Source organism: Microtus oregoni, unplaced genomic scaffold (assembly GCF_018167655.1).
Source record: "Microtus oregoni isolate MIOR12 unplaced genomic scaffold, Mior012 000092F_001, whole genome shotgun sequence".
In the NCBI taxonomy this organism is placed as follows: domain Eukaryota; kingdom Metazoa; phylum Chordata; class Mammalia; order Rodentia; family Cricetidae; genus Microtus; species Microtus oregoni.
Window position 1 is genome coordinate 99152 of NW_024544602.1, and position 12608 is coordinate 111759.

Consider the following 12608-nt stretch of genomic DNA (forward strand, 5'->3'; position numbering starts at 1 on the left):
AGGTACAGTCATGCACCTGGAAGGCTGAGGCAGGACTGTTGAGACTCTGAGGCTAGCCTATGCTACAAAGCAAGTACCAGGCCAGCCAAGGCAACAGAGCAAAATCCAGTTTCAAAGAATAAGCAAACAAATAAAAATGGAAACAGAATAATAGTGCTACTGAGTAGTGAAACAGAAAAAAAAACATAAACAAATAGAAAGCAGGGGAGAAAGAAGGGTATAGAAGAAAAGTCCTGGGAAAACACTAGAGAATGCAGGGTTAGAAATGGTAAGGACAAAGGGAGGCCACGTAATAATGCAAAGCCTCCCAGCTTTCCCTCCATGGGTCAAGAAGAGAGAAGTAGCTGCATAGAACAGTGGAAAAGGAGGGGCAGGTGAAGATTGCACTGGAGGTGAGGGCTGGGGAAGGAGCACTGACCAATCCGGCTGTCCATGACATAGGTCTCAATGATGGCGCTTTTCCGGCAGAGGTCCTCTGCCATAGAGGCACTGCTCACCTCCAGATGTTTCACCTGCAAGATGGTCCACCCCATCTCAAGCCCCTGAACTTGACATTGCCTCCCATGAGGATCCAGCCAGACACCCTTCCCACCTCCACCCCCATCCCAGGACACTTCACGCGGGGACAAGCAGGTAGACAGACAGCACCTTCTCCTCCAGCATCCATTTCTCCTGCTGTATCTCGGCCAGTCTCTGAAACAGCTCAGCTACCTCCTCATCTGAGAGCTCTGCCGGCCGAGGGGGCTGGGCCTGAGGACTGCTAGATAAAGACTACAAGAAAGAAGAGAGAGAAAATCTAGTCATTCTCAGCATCACCCATCCACCTGAGTTAGGGGGGTGGAGGCACATCAGCGACTATAAGTTCTGAGGCAGCAGCTGAAGGCCAGACTTGGCACTCCTAGAAACTCCACATTTCCTTTGGCCTAAAGGGAAGCAGACAGTGTTACCACCACCACAAGAGTGCTACTGAGAGGACGAAAGGAAGCAAATGACATTTAATTCCCAGATGACAGGAAATGGAAGCAACAGTAGAACAAGCTAAATGGTACCATTAAGAAGCAAGCAGAAAAATCTAAAGGTGGGATGTTTCCTATAGGTCAAATGGTTTGGTTTCTTCCACCAGCTGATGTCAGGAAAATAGCATCAGAACAGACACATAAAGACATAAGGAAAAAAATAAACAAGCAGCAACAACAAAAACCAAGGTCTACTCTGAAGCTGAATGCTAGCTTTTACAAAAAAAGGACACTTTAAAAGTCCTCTAGAAGGCCAGGCAGTGGTGGCACACATCTTTAATCCCAGCACTAGGGAGACAGAGGCAGGTGGACCTCTGAGTTTGAGGCCAGCCTGGTCTACACAGTGAGTTCCAGGATACACAGAGAAACTGTGTCAAAAAAGCAAAAAAAAAAAATGTAAAACGTCCAACAAGGAGTTGGAGAGATGGTTCAGTAGTGGTTAAGGGCACTCGCTGCTCATGCAGAAGATCAGGAATCAGTTCCCCGAACCCATATAGCAGAGCACAACCGTATCCATACATATCCGGCTCTAGGAATATGATGCCTTCTTCTGACCTCTGTGGGCACCAGGCACACATATGGTGCACACATATATGCATGAAAACCACACAAAAATAAACAAATACCTTGACTATCCTGGAATTTGCTCTGTAAACCAGGCTTGCCTTGAACTCTTGAGATTCACTGGCCTCTGCCTCCCTAATGTAAAAATTTTTTAGTTAAAAATATTTTTTAAAAGCCAGGTGATGGTGGCACATCCCTTTAATGCCAACACTCAGGAGGCAGAGGCAGGCAGATCTCTGTGAGTTCAAAGCCAGCTTGCTCTACACAGTGAGTTCCAGGACAGGCAGAACTGTTACACAGAGACACTCTGCCTCGCAAAACTAAAACAAAAAAAAAAATTTAAAAAGTCCTACCAGGAGCTGGGTAGTTGTGTTGCATGCCTTTAATCCCAGCACTCGGGAGGCAGAGGCAGGTGAATCTCCGAGTTTGAGGGCAGCCTGGTCTACAGAGTGAGTTCTAGGACAGGCTTCAAAGCTACAGAGAAACCCTGTCTCAAAAAAACAAAAAACAAAACAAAAATTCAAAACTGTCCTACTAGGGCTGGAGAGATTATTTAGCTATTATAGCTAAGTTTATAACCAAAACGATAAAAATTTCCACCAAAAATGTCTAGCAGTGTATACATATTAATTGTGTAATGATTTTTAAAAAATCCAAATAAGCCGGGCAGTGGTGGCGCACGCCTTTAATCCCAGCGCTTGGGAGGTAGAGGCAGGCGGATCTCTGTGAGTTCGAGACCAGCCTGGTCTATAAGAGTTAGTTCCAGGACAGGCTCCAAAGCTACAGAGAAACCCTGCCTTGAAAGACCAAAAAAAAAAAAAAAAAAAATCCAGCCGGGCGATGGTGGCGCACGCCTTTAATCCCAGCACTCGGGAGGCAGAGGCAGGCGGATCTCTGTGAGTTCGAGACCAGTCTGGTCTACAGAGCTAGTTCCAGGACAGGCTCCAAAGCCACAGAGAAACCCTGTCTCGAAAAAAAAAATCCAAATAAAAAGTGTTTGGCAGGAAACATGATGTGACAAATGGCAATAATGATGATAAAGGAAATCAGCCACAGTAACTCATGCTTATAATCCCAGCACTTGGGATGCTGATGGAAATGGAACATGAATTCAAGTCCAGTCTGGGATACATAGTAAGAATTCAATATCAAAAAAAGAAAAAAGAAAGAGAAAAAAAATTAAATAGGGGATAGAAAGATGACCCAAGAGTTAACAGCATTGGCTTCTCTTCCAGAGGACCCAGGTTCGGTTTTTGCACCCATGTGACAACTCACAACTAGCTATTGTACTAGCTTGTTGTTCCAGTGGATCTGACACCCTCTTCTGGCCTCTAAGAGTACTGCATGAAGGTGGGGTACATGCTGATAGAACATAAACATAAAACGAAAATAAAAAATTATTTAAGGCTAATCGTGAGGGCACATGTCTTTTTTTTGTTTTGTTTTGTTTTTCGAGACAGGGTTTCTCTGTGGCTTTGGAGCCTGTCCTGGAACTAGCTCTGTGGACCAGGCTGGTCTTGAACTCATAGAGATCCACCTGCCTCTGCCTCCTGAGTGCTGGGATTAAAGGTGTGTGTCACCACCGCCCGGCAGGGCACATGTCTTTTAATTCCAGTACTTGGGAGCAAATCAGGCAGATCTGAGGCCAGATAATACCTAGTGAGTTCCAGGACAACCAGGGCTATGTAGAGAGAGACCCTGTCTCAAAAACCTATTTAAAAAAGCAATAAATAGGGACTGGAGAGATGGCTTAGAGGTTAAGAGCACTGGCTACTCTTCCAGAGGACCTGGGTTTGATTCTAAGTACCCGTATGACAGCTCACAACTGTCTGTAACTCTATTCTAGGTGATCCAGCTCCCTCACATGGACATACCTGCAGGCAAAACACCAATACACATAAAATAAAAATAAATAAAAATTTTTTAAAAAGCAATAACTAGCCAGACATGGTGGCACACACATTCAATCTTATCACTCAGAAGGCAGGCCACACAGATCTCTTCTATGAGGTTGAGGTCTATATGGTCAACATAGCAAAACACTATCTCCAAAAAATAATAACAAATAAGTTAGAAAACAGGATTTCCTACATGAGTGGTGCACTTCCCACAATGCTTGTACTTTAAAGCACTAGGAAGGTGGGATTAATCTATGGTGATGAAATAGAGGGGCAGAGAGAATGACTGGCCTCCCATAGATCAGCCTTAATTTAAGTTGATGAGTTTGGGAAGAAGTTGACAAAATGTTTGTTAGCGGCTGGGACTGCACCTTAGTAGAACAGCAAATGTTGACATGTGTTCTGCACGCATGTGTATGTGTGAGGCCCGTGTTCTGCATGCATGTGTATGTGTGAGGCCCATGTTCTGCATGCATATATATGTGTGAGGCCTGTGTTCTGCATGCATGTGTATATGTGAGGCCCGTGTTCTGCATGCATGTGTATATGTGAGGCCCGTGTTCTGCATGTATGTGTATGTGTGAAGCCTGTGTTCTGCATGTATGTATATGTGTGAGGCCCATATTCTGCATGTATGTGTATATGTGAGGCCCATGTTCTGCATGCATGTGTGTGAGACCCGTGTTCTGCATGCATGTGTATATGTGAGGCCCATGTTCTGCATGTATGTGTATGTGTGAGGCCCGTGTTCTGCATGTATTGTTCTGTATGCATGTGTATGTGTGAGGACCGTGTTCTGCATGCATATATATGTGTGAGGCCCGTGTTCTGCATGCATGTGTGTGAGGCCCGTGATCTGCATGCATGTGCATGTATGAGGCCCATGTTCTGCATGTATGTGTATATGTGAGGCCTGTGTTCTGCATGCATGTGTATGTGTGAGGCCCATGTTCTGCATGCATATATATGTGTGAGGCCCGTGTTCTGCATGTATATATATGTGTGAGGCCCGTGTTCTGCATGTATGTGTATATGTGAGGCCCATGTTCTGCATGCATGTGTATATGTGAGGCCCGTGTTCTGCATGCATGTGTATATGTGAGGCCAGTGTTCTGCATGCATGTGTATGTGTGAGGCCTGTGTTCTGCATGCATGTGTGTGAGGCCCGTGTTCTGCATGTATGTGTATATGTGAGGCCCATGTTCTGCATGCATGTGTATATGTGAGGCCCGTGTTCTGCATGCATGTGTATATGTGAGGCCAGTGTTCTGCATGTATGTATATGTGTGAGGCCCGTGTTCTGCATGCATGTGTATGTGTGAGGCCCATGTTCTGCATGTATGTGTATGTGTGAGGCCCATGTTCCTCATGTATGTGTATATGTGAGGCCCATGTTCTGCATGTATGTGTATAAGTGAGGCCCGTGTTCTGCTTGCATGTGTGTGAGGCCCGTGTTCTGCATGCATGTGTATATGTGAGGCCCGTGATCTGCATGCATGTGTGTGAGGCCCGTGTTCTGCATGTATGTGTATGTGTGAGGCCCATGTTCTGCATGTATATATATGTGTGAGGCCTGTGTTCTGCATGTATGTATATGTGTGAGGCCCATGTTCTGCATGTATGTGTATATGTGAGGCCCCTGTTCTGCATGCATGTGTATGTGTGAGGCCCGCGTTCTGCATGTATGTGTATATGTGAGGCCCATGTTCTGCATGCATGTGTATGTGTGAGGACCGTGTTCTGCATGCATATATATGTGTGAGGCCCGTGTTCTGCATGCATGTATGTGAGGCCTGTGTTCTGCATGCATGTGTGTGAGGCCCGTGTTCTGCATGTATGTGTATATGTGAGGTCCGTGTTCTGCATGTATGTGTATGTGTGAGGCCCGTGTTCTGCATGTATGTGTATATGTGAGGCCCGTGTTCTGCATATATGTGTGAAGTCCCAGGTTCAATCCTTAGCCTGAGAGAGACAGAGACAAACACATAAATACAGAGAAAAAGATAGTAGATAGATAGATAGATAGATAGATAGATAGATAGATAGATAGATAGGCACATAGACAGAGAAGAACTGCTTGTCTGAAGGTCAGTGTAGACAATTTCAAGTGAGGGAAAAATGGGGATCCTCCAGTCTTAGTAGGTGAAACTTGCCCCTTACCCTGGCTGGGACGGCTGTGGTCTCCTTCTCCTTCAAAATCTCCCTGTAGCTGAAAGAGGAGATGCTACTACTGTCCCCTGTCTGGGTCCGGCTTGGTGAGTTCACCTCAGAGAGAACCAGCTCCTCAAGGCCTGGGGAGTGGAGGAAAAACAAACCTGAGTCCCTTGGAATCTTGGGACAGCAACCAGCAGAAAGAGGCACAAACAGAGATTTTTTTCCAGTGATGGAATGAGGAAAAGACACAAACTTGAGTAGGCAAGCAAACTCAAGATCTGGATCAGGAAGCATCAAGGAACCACTTCTGTTGGTATGCATATCCAGTAGAAGAAAGGGAAGTGGGTGAGGCTGGGTGTGGGCAAGGAGCAGACACCAGATTTCAGTGGCATCAGACACTGATGTAGAAAAAGGAAGCTAGAGAGTTGAGAGTGCACAGCGGCACACACACATGCAGGGGAAAGCCCAGACAGGAAGCCAGTACATGACGAGACTGACAGAAACCACAGAGAAAGACACATTCAGAACAAAGATGGAGACAGACTTGTAGTCTTTCACCTAGACCCTAATCCCATCTAATGGATAAGAAAGATGTACAGTATGAAATTCAAATCTATTCCCCACTTCTTAAATTAATCTATGACAAAACACCACTATTATAAGGAGAGGTTCCTTCAGGAGGTTGATTGCCTCAGTGAGAAATTGGTTTGGTGAGAGCTATATGCTTTGCCATATCACTTGAACACTTGCTGAGCATGGTGGTCCATGCCTGCAGGTAGATTACTTGAGGTGAGGAGTTCAGGGCCAGCCTAGCAACTCAGAAGAACCCCATCTCAAAAAGAAAACAGAAAGCATTGGTACTGAGTTTGTGACACTGCCCTTAGAGCTGCTTCCAGGTATCAGGGAAAGGATTAGCAGCATACTCTGAAGGAAACTCCAAAGAATCTCCAAAAAGGATGTGGTGCCCGAGTAGGGTTCCCCTAGCACCTCAGTTGATGGCAATTTTCTCTAAGCCTATCTGTGATTTAAGAAATGCATCAAAACCATTACTGAATCTGAGTTATTTCGATGTATTTACAGCTACTCGCAAGCAAGAAAAGGTAGAGAAACAACTCCAGGTTTGTGTAGACATGTCTTCTGCCAGAAGTATCGCGTGTTGAGTTAGCAGTATATTGAAAACAGAACAAGCCAGACGTGGCAGCTTATGCCTGTAACCGAGCTCTTAGGAGGCCAAGGCAGAGCACCATGAGTTTGAAATCAGCCTGGGCTGCAAAGTGATGCTATCTTAAAAATCCCAATGCTAATAACAGTGATGATAGTAATGAAGATGACAGTGTTAGCTGGGCGGTGGTGGCACACGCCTTTAATCCCAGCACTCAGGAGGCAGAGGCAAGTGGATTTCTGTGAGTTCGAGGCCAGCAAGGACTGTTACATAGAGAAGCCCCGTCTTGAAAAGAGGAGGAGAAGGAGAAGACAGTGAGGTGCTGTTGCCTATGGGATTCTGTGTCCCATGATTCACTGTGAGTTCCTAGAGGGGAATGACTTGGGGGTTGGGGCTTGTATCATGGATCCTAAACTCATGTGAGGATTTCTAGAGTACAAGAATAGGAACGGGAGAGAAAGCAGAGAAATAACAGCAGATATGGAGCAAACAGGAAGACTAGGCAGAGAAGAACAGAGAAGGTAGTAAGAAGCCACAGACACAGAAAAAAAGCAGACAGTGCAGAAAGAGAAAAGAATTCAGGCAGGACAGAGGGCTGGAGCAAAGGCTAAAGGAGGTACAGAAAGCAGCCCAAGGGCTGACTTTCACCCAGCCTGCCCTCTCACCTGAGCGGCTCTTGCTGTTGGTGAGGATGTCCTGCAGCCGCTCCTGCAGCTTGTCAGCCCGTTTCCGCTCCAGGTGCAGCTGCCTCTTAAGGTCTTTGAGCTAAAGGTGTGTGTGAGAGGGGGTAAGAGCTGGGGCCCAGGGGGTCCAGAAAGGAGGGGAGGAGGTCACAGGCCTCACTAGCTTACCGCAGCACTGCCCTTCTTTTCCAGGATCCGCTGCCCATCCACTGTGTCCTTTACCTCCTGTGCTTAGAGAAGGCACAGCGGGCAGGTGAAGGCACAGCCGCCTGCAGTGCACACCCTCCCTGCCTCATTATGCAAGTTTCGGCCATGGCTAAGTCTGGGACCACAGAGATACCACAGACCTGCTTCAGGCTGCTGATGGTCTTCACGTGACCATCCCGCTCCTCCTGGGCCTGCTGGAGCTGATCCCGCACATCCTGAAGCTCTTTCTCCTTGCTCTGCAAAGCAAACAATGGCTCAGGCCATTGCCTAAGAAGTCCGTGTTCTCCTGCAGCGGTACCTGGTACCCATAGACAGGAACATCACCGTGCAAGAATCACCTTCAGCTCAGCAGCATGCTCCTCCCGGCACTGCTTGAGAGCTTCCTCTTGTTCCTGTTGCTGCTGCTGCAAGGATTCCTATAAAAAGAGTTCCAGGTCTGCTCATGGCCCCCAAAGATAGTGTGTTCAGTTAGTCAAGGGCAAGTGACTTTAAGCAGAGCTCTTGGGGTGTGACAAAAACACCTTTGGGCTTTTTTTTCTCTTTCTTTTTTTTTTTCTTTTCTTTTCTTTTTTCTTTTTTCTTTTTTTTTTTTTTTTGAGACAGGTTTCTGTAGCTTTGGAGCCTGTCCTGGAACTAGCTCTTGTAGACGAGGCTGGCTTTGAGCTCACAGAGATCCGCCATTGTGTTATGTGTGAGTGCTTTATCTTCATGTACACCTCCAGCTTGTCAGCCTGTTTCCACTCCAGGTGCAGCTGCCTCTTAAGGTCTTTGAGCTAAAGGTGTGTGTGTGTGTGTTAGGGGGTAAGAGCTGGGACCCAGGGAGTCCAGAAAGGAGGGGGAGGAGGTCACAGGCCTCACTAGCTAGAGGGATCTGATTCCCTCTTCTATCATAAAGGTGCTGGGAACTGAACTCAAGTCCTCTGGAAGAGCAGCCAGAGCTCTTAACTGCTGAGCCATCTCTCCAGCCCCACTTTTGACTTTGAGACAAGGTCTCAGTATATAGCCTGTGCTGGCCTTGACCTCTCAACTCTGCCTCAGCCTATTGAGTGCTGGGATTGACAGGTAACTCACTACAGAGCCAGGGAGAAACATCTTGTAGGAAACAGCGTATGCCCTGAGGCAGAAGTAGGAAATGGAAGCCTACACCATTCACGTAGTAGATCAAGTGATTTACATTTCTATTTCTTTATTTAACAAAAACAACACTGCATGCCAGGAATATTCAAGTGGTTGTACATATATTAAGTCAGTTTCTATAATCTTCCTAAAATACCTATACAGTAAGGCATTATTTTCAGCATTAATATTTTTACTATTGGGAATTGAAGTTGAGGTCTCATTCATGCTACCAATGAATTACACTTTTTATCCTTCTTATTCCCTTTCTGTCAAAGGTGAAAATGGGCCATAGAAAGATGAAATACATTGCATAAAGTCATCCAACTAGGAAGTGGCTCAGCCGGCATGCAAATTTAGGGAAACACTGGCTCCAGTGTGCGCTCTTCTCTGCTACAGGATACCGCCTCTTATTGTTGTCATGAGTTTTCCAGGAAAAGGGGCAATAAATGTTCTTGTTAAAGTAAATATTAGTGTATTGCCAAACATGGAAAGATAGTATATTATAACTTTTTGGCAGAGGAACAATCCAGGAGAAAGACATGCCTGTTAAATCTGCACAAAGACTGAGCATGGGTGCCCCTAACCAGCTCTGCACCTTTACTAGGTACCACCAACTTACCTCAGCCTCTTTCAAGCGCCGTTCAAACCAGCCCTTGGCTCCATCCATGGAGTGTACCTGAGCCTGAAGTTCTTCCACTGTGTGCTGAAGAGTCTCCAGTTCCCTTGTTCGAGCCTGGAAGGGGAAGGCAGTCAGGAGTTGGGCAGCAGAGCACTGGGCACCCTACGTATCACCTACCTGACCACCAACACCATGGTCTTCAGCTTTTAGAGGAGAAAGGGCATCGTTACCCCACCCACCTTCTCCTCCCGAATCTGCCCCCGGAGCTCGTCCTCCTGCCGTTTCTTGTCCTCATGCAGCTCTCGAAGCTCACGCTCATAACGGGCTCGCACCCCCAGCATCTCCTTCTCATGCCGTAATCGGACAGCTCCCAGCTCTTCTTTGTGCTGGGACTTCTCCTGCATTGTCTCCATTGCCAGCTCATCCAGCATGACCTTCCGTTTCTCAGCACTCTGGGGACCAGGAGGGTAGGCCAAGAGAGTGGGAATTAACTTTACACCACAAAACACCTCCAATCTGTTCCACGCCCAAGGAACTAGCCAGACTTCAGCTCTTCCCTGGCCCTTGAAACTGGCTGAGTCATTTGCCCATCCTTTAGGAAAAGGTCATTTTCTCTCTTTCCAGTTTCAAGATTTGGCCTTATCACTTCCTACCCTCACGGACTGGGCCATCTCTTTCCTTCTTCTCAGGGTGCCCCACCTTCCGAGCTTCCTGGAGGTCCTGGGTCAACTGCTCCTTCTCCTGCCCCATTTCTTGAAGTTGTTCCAGCAGTCGGCTATTGGCCCTTAATGACTCCTAATTCAGGAAAGAAGGGGAAAGTTTGAGGAGAGTCCCTGGTAGGTGCCAATAACCTAGAACACTTCTAGTAGACCTTTCCCTAATAAAGTGGGTGTTATAATCACAATCATAATGGGAAAATGACAGACGCTGCTGCTCGGTCCCCAGTAATTATTCTTCCCTACGCCCTTAGCAACAGAATTTAAATTGGGAATATGAAGCCGGGCGGTGGTGGTGCACGCCTTTAATCCCAGCACTCGGGAGGCAGAGGCAGGCGGATCTCTGTGAGTTCGAGACCAGCCTGGTCTACAAGAGCTAGTTCCAGGACAGGCTCCAAAACCACAGAGAAACCCTGTCTCGAAAAAACCAAAAAAAAAAAAAAAAAATTGGGAATATGATAGTCTATAAAGTATTTCTCTCTTCTCCTTTTCTGACAGGTAGGGCCATGTGATTCGTTTCTTAGTATTCTTTTCTCTTCTTTTGAGACAGGGTCTCACTGTGTATCCCTGGCTTGCCTCTGCCTCTTGAGTGCTGGGATTAAAGGTGTGCTCAGTCATACCAGCTACATTCCTTTTTTTTCTTTTTGAGACAAGGTCTTATGTCAAAAGCCTTTCTTCTTGAGATAGGACCTCATCTCAGACTTGCTATGTAGCCAACAAGGACCCTGAACCCTTAACCCTGCCTCTAACTACCAAATACTAAGATTACAGGCATTGGACACTATGCCTGCATTTGTTTTCTGCATGAACAAGCTCAGGCAAGTTTTATTAAAGAAAAACTTTCCTGTTTTACTTTTCATTAGCTTATTCTGGCATGCTTCTAATACCAGAATCACAAGGGTCAATAAAGCCAGTGTGCATACTATATAATATTTTCCATATGCTGTGCCCGGTTCAATTTTACTGCCACTGTGGGGATGGACAACAGTTTTAGCCAACATGGAATAATGGTAACCTATTTCAGATTGCCTCAAAACTGGGCAGTTGTTGGTAAGGATAACCAATTTCATTTTTCCCTGTTTGATCATCTTTAGAGTCTACTTGTATCTCACCATGCATTTTCCACTTTTCATAATAAACTAGAACCTAGATCTAATCATCTCCAGAGACTTTTGTCATCTTCTCTGCAGCCACCATCATTCCGCCTTGAGTGCAGGACAGCTCCCAACCAAGAGCAGCCTCTAAGATGGTCAAGAACAAGAAAGCTTGTTCTTTCCTTTTTTCTTTTTTTCTTTCTTTACTCTCTCTCCTTCCTCCCTTTCCTTCCTTTCTCTTCCCTTCCCTTTTTGGTTTGTTTTGAGTCAGGGTCGCTCTATGTAACCCTGACTGTTCTGGGACTTGCTATGTAGACCAGACTGGCCTTAAATTCACAGAGATCTGCCTGCCTCTGCCTTCCAGGTGCTGGGATTAAAGGTGCATGCCACCACATCTGGCTTGTGTTTTCTTTCTTGAGACGGGGTCTTACTCTGTTACCCTGGCCTCGATTCCTTGATTTAAACAATCCTACCTCAGTTCCCCACACATCTAGGAATAGAGATGAGTATCACTGTGTCCAGCTCAAGTGATTAATTTGTATCTAGAAATGGTGAGTGTAACCTAGATCTTTAATTTACTATTATGATTTTTTTCATTTGTTTGTTTTTGAGACAGTGTCCCACCATGTATCCCTGACTAGCCTCAAGCTCATGGGGATCCACCTGTCCCTGCCTCCCAAGACCTTGGAATAAAGGTGTCTGCCACCTGTTATTTTTTGTTTGTTTGTTTGTTTTTTGAGACACAGTCTTACTGTGTCACCCAGGCTGGCCTCAAATTCACAATCCTCCCGTGTCAGCTTGTTTAAATTTTTATTTATTTTAGAGTTATTTGGTTTTATGTGTTTAAATGTTTTGGCTGCATGTATGTATGTGCACCACATGCATGCCTGGTGCTCAAGGAGGCCAAAAGATGGCATCAGGCCCCCTGGAACTGGAGTTAGACAGTTGTGAGCTGCCATGTGGGCACTGAGAATTGAACGCTGGTCCTCTGGAAGAGCAGCCAGTGTTAACCGCTGAGTCATCTCTCCAGCCCTGTGTGAGCTTTCTGAGTGCTAAGAATACTGCCATGACCCACCATACTCAGCAGAGTATGTTCTTAAAAGAAAGGGAGGTGCTCTTTACTGTTATGCGTGCTCCCTTTTCTCTTTCCTTCCATATGCAATGTAAACATGAAGGTGAAATGTTTTCAACAACTACCCTGGAAGCAAAGGCTAGAAGTCTGCGTCAAAAGCTGTAAAACTGAAAAAGAGAAAGAACCTAAGTCGCTGGTAATTGGCAATCTAGAATTCAACACAGGTGTGGTGGCTCATGCCTGTAATAGCAGTTCTTGGAAGGCTGAGACACGATGAATGTCATGAGTTTGAGGTTAGCCTTGG

General features: G+C 46.0%; 1 protein-coding gene and 1 pseudogene across 11 annotated transcripts in view; both read right to left on the bottom strand.

The window, feature by feature from the left end:
• LOC121442600 (GRIP1-associated protein 1) overlaps positions 1-12608 on the bottom strand; it is a 32992-nt gene that overhangs the window by 1883 nt on the left and 18501 nt on the right. For all 11 annotated transcript variants that reach the window (XM_041644206.1, XM_041644202.1, XM_041644204.1 and 8 more), the window contains 10 exons: positions 10122-10217; positions 9662-9874; positions 9423-9536; positions 8023-8100; positions 7825-7920; positions 7646-7702; positions 7460-7559; positions 5639-5769; positions 649-771; positions 419-512 (listed from right to left, as the gene is read on the bottom strand). In XM_041644206.1, coding sequence (XP_041500140.1) covers positions 419-512; positions 649-771; positions 5639-5769; positions 7460-7559; positions 7646-7702; positions 7825-7920; positions 8023-8100; positions 9423-9536; positions 9662-9874; positions 10122-10217 — 1102 coding nt within the window. The remainder of the gene's footprint in view (positions 1-418; positions 513-648; positions 772-5638; positions 5770-7459; positions 7560-7645; positions 7703-7824; positions 7921-8022; positions 8101-9422; positions 9537-9661; positions 9875-10121; positions 10218-12608) is intronic.
• On the bottom strand, positions 11003-11335 carry LOC121442602 (annotated as a pseudogene).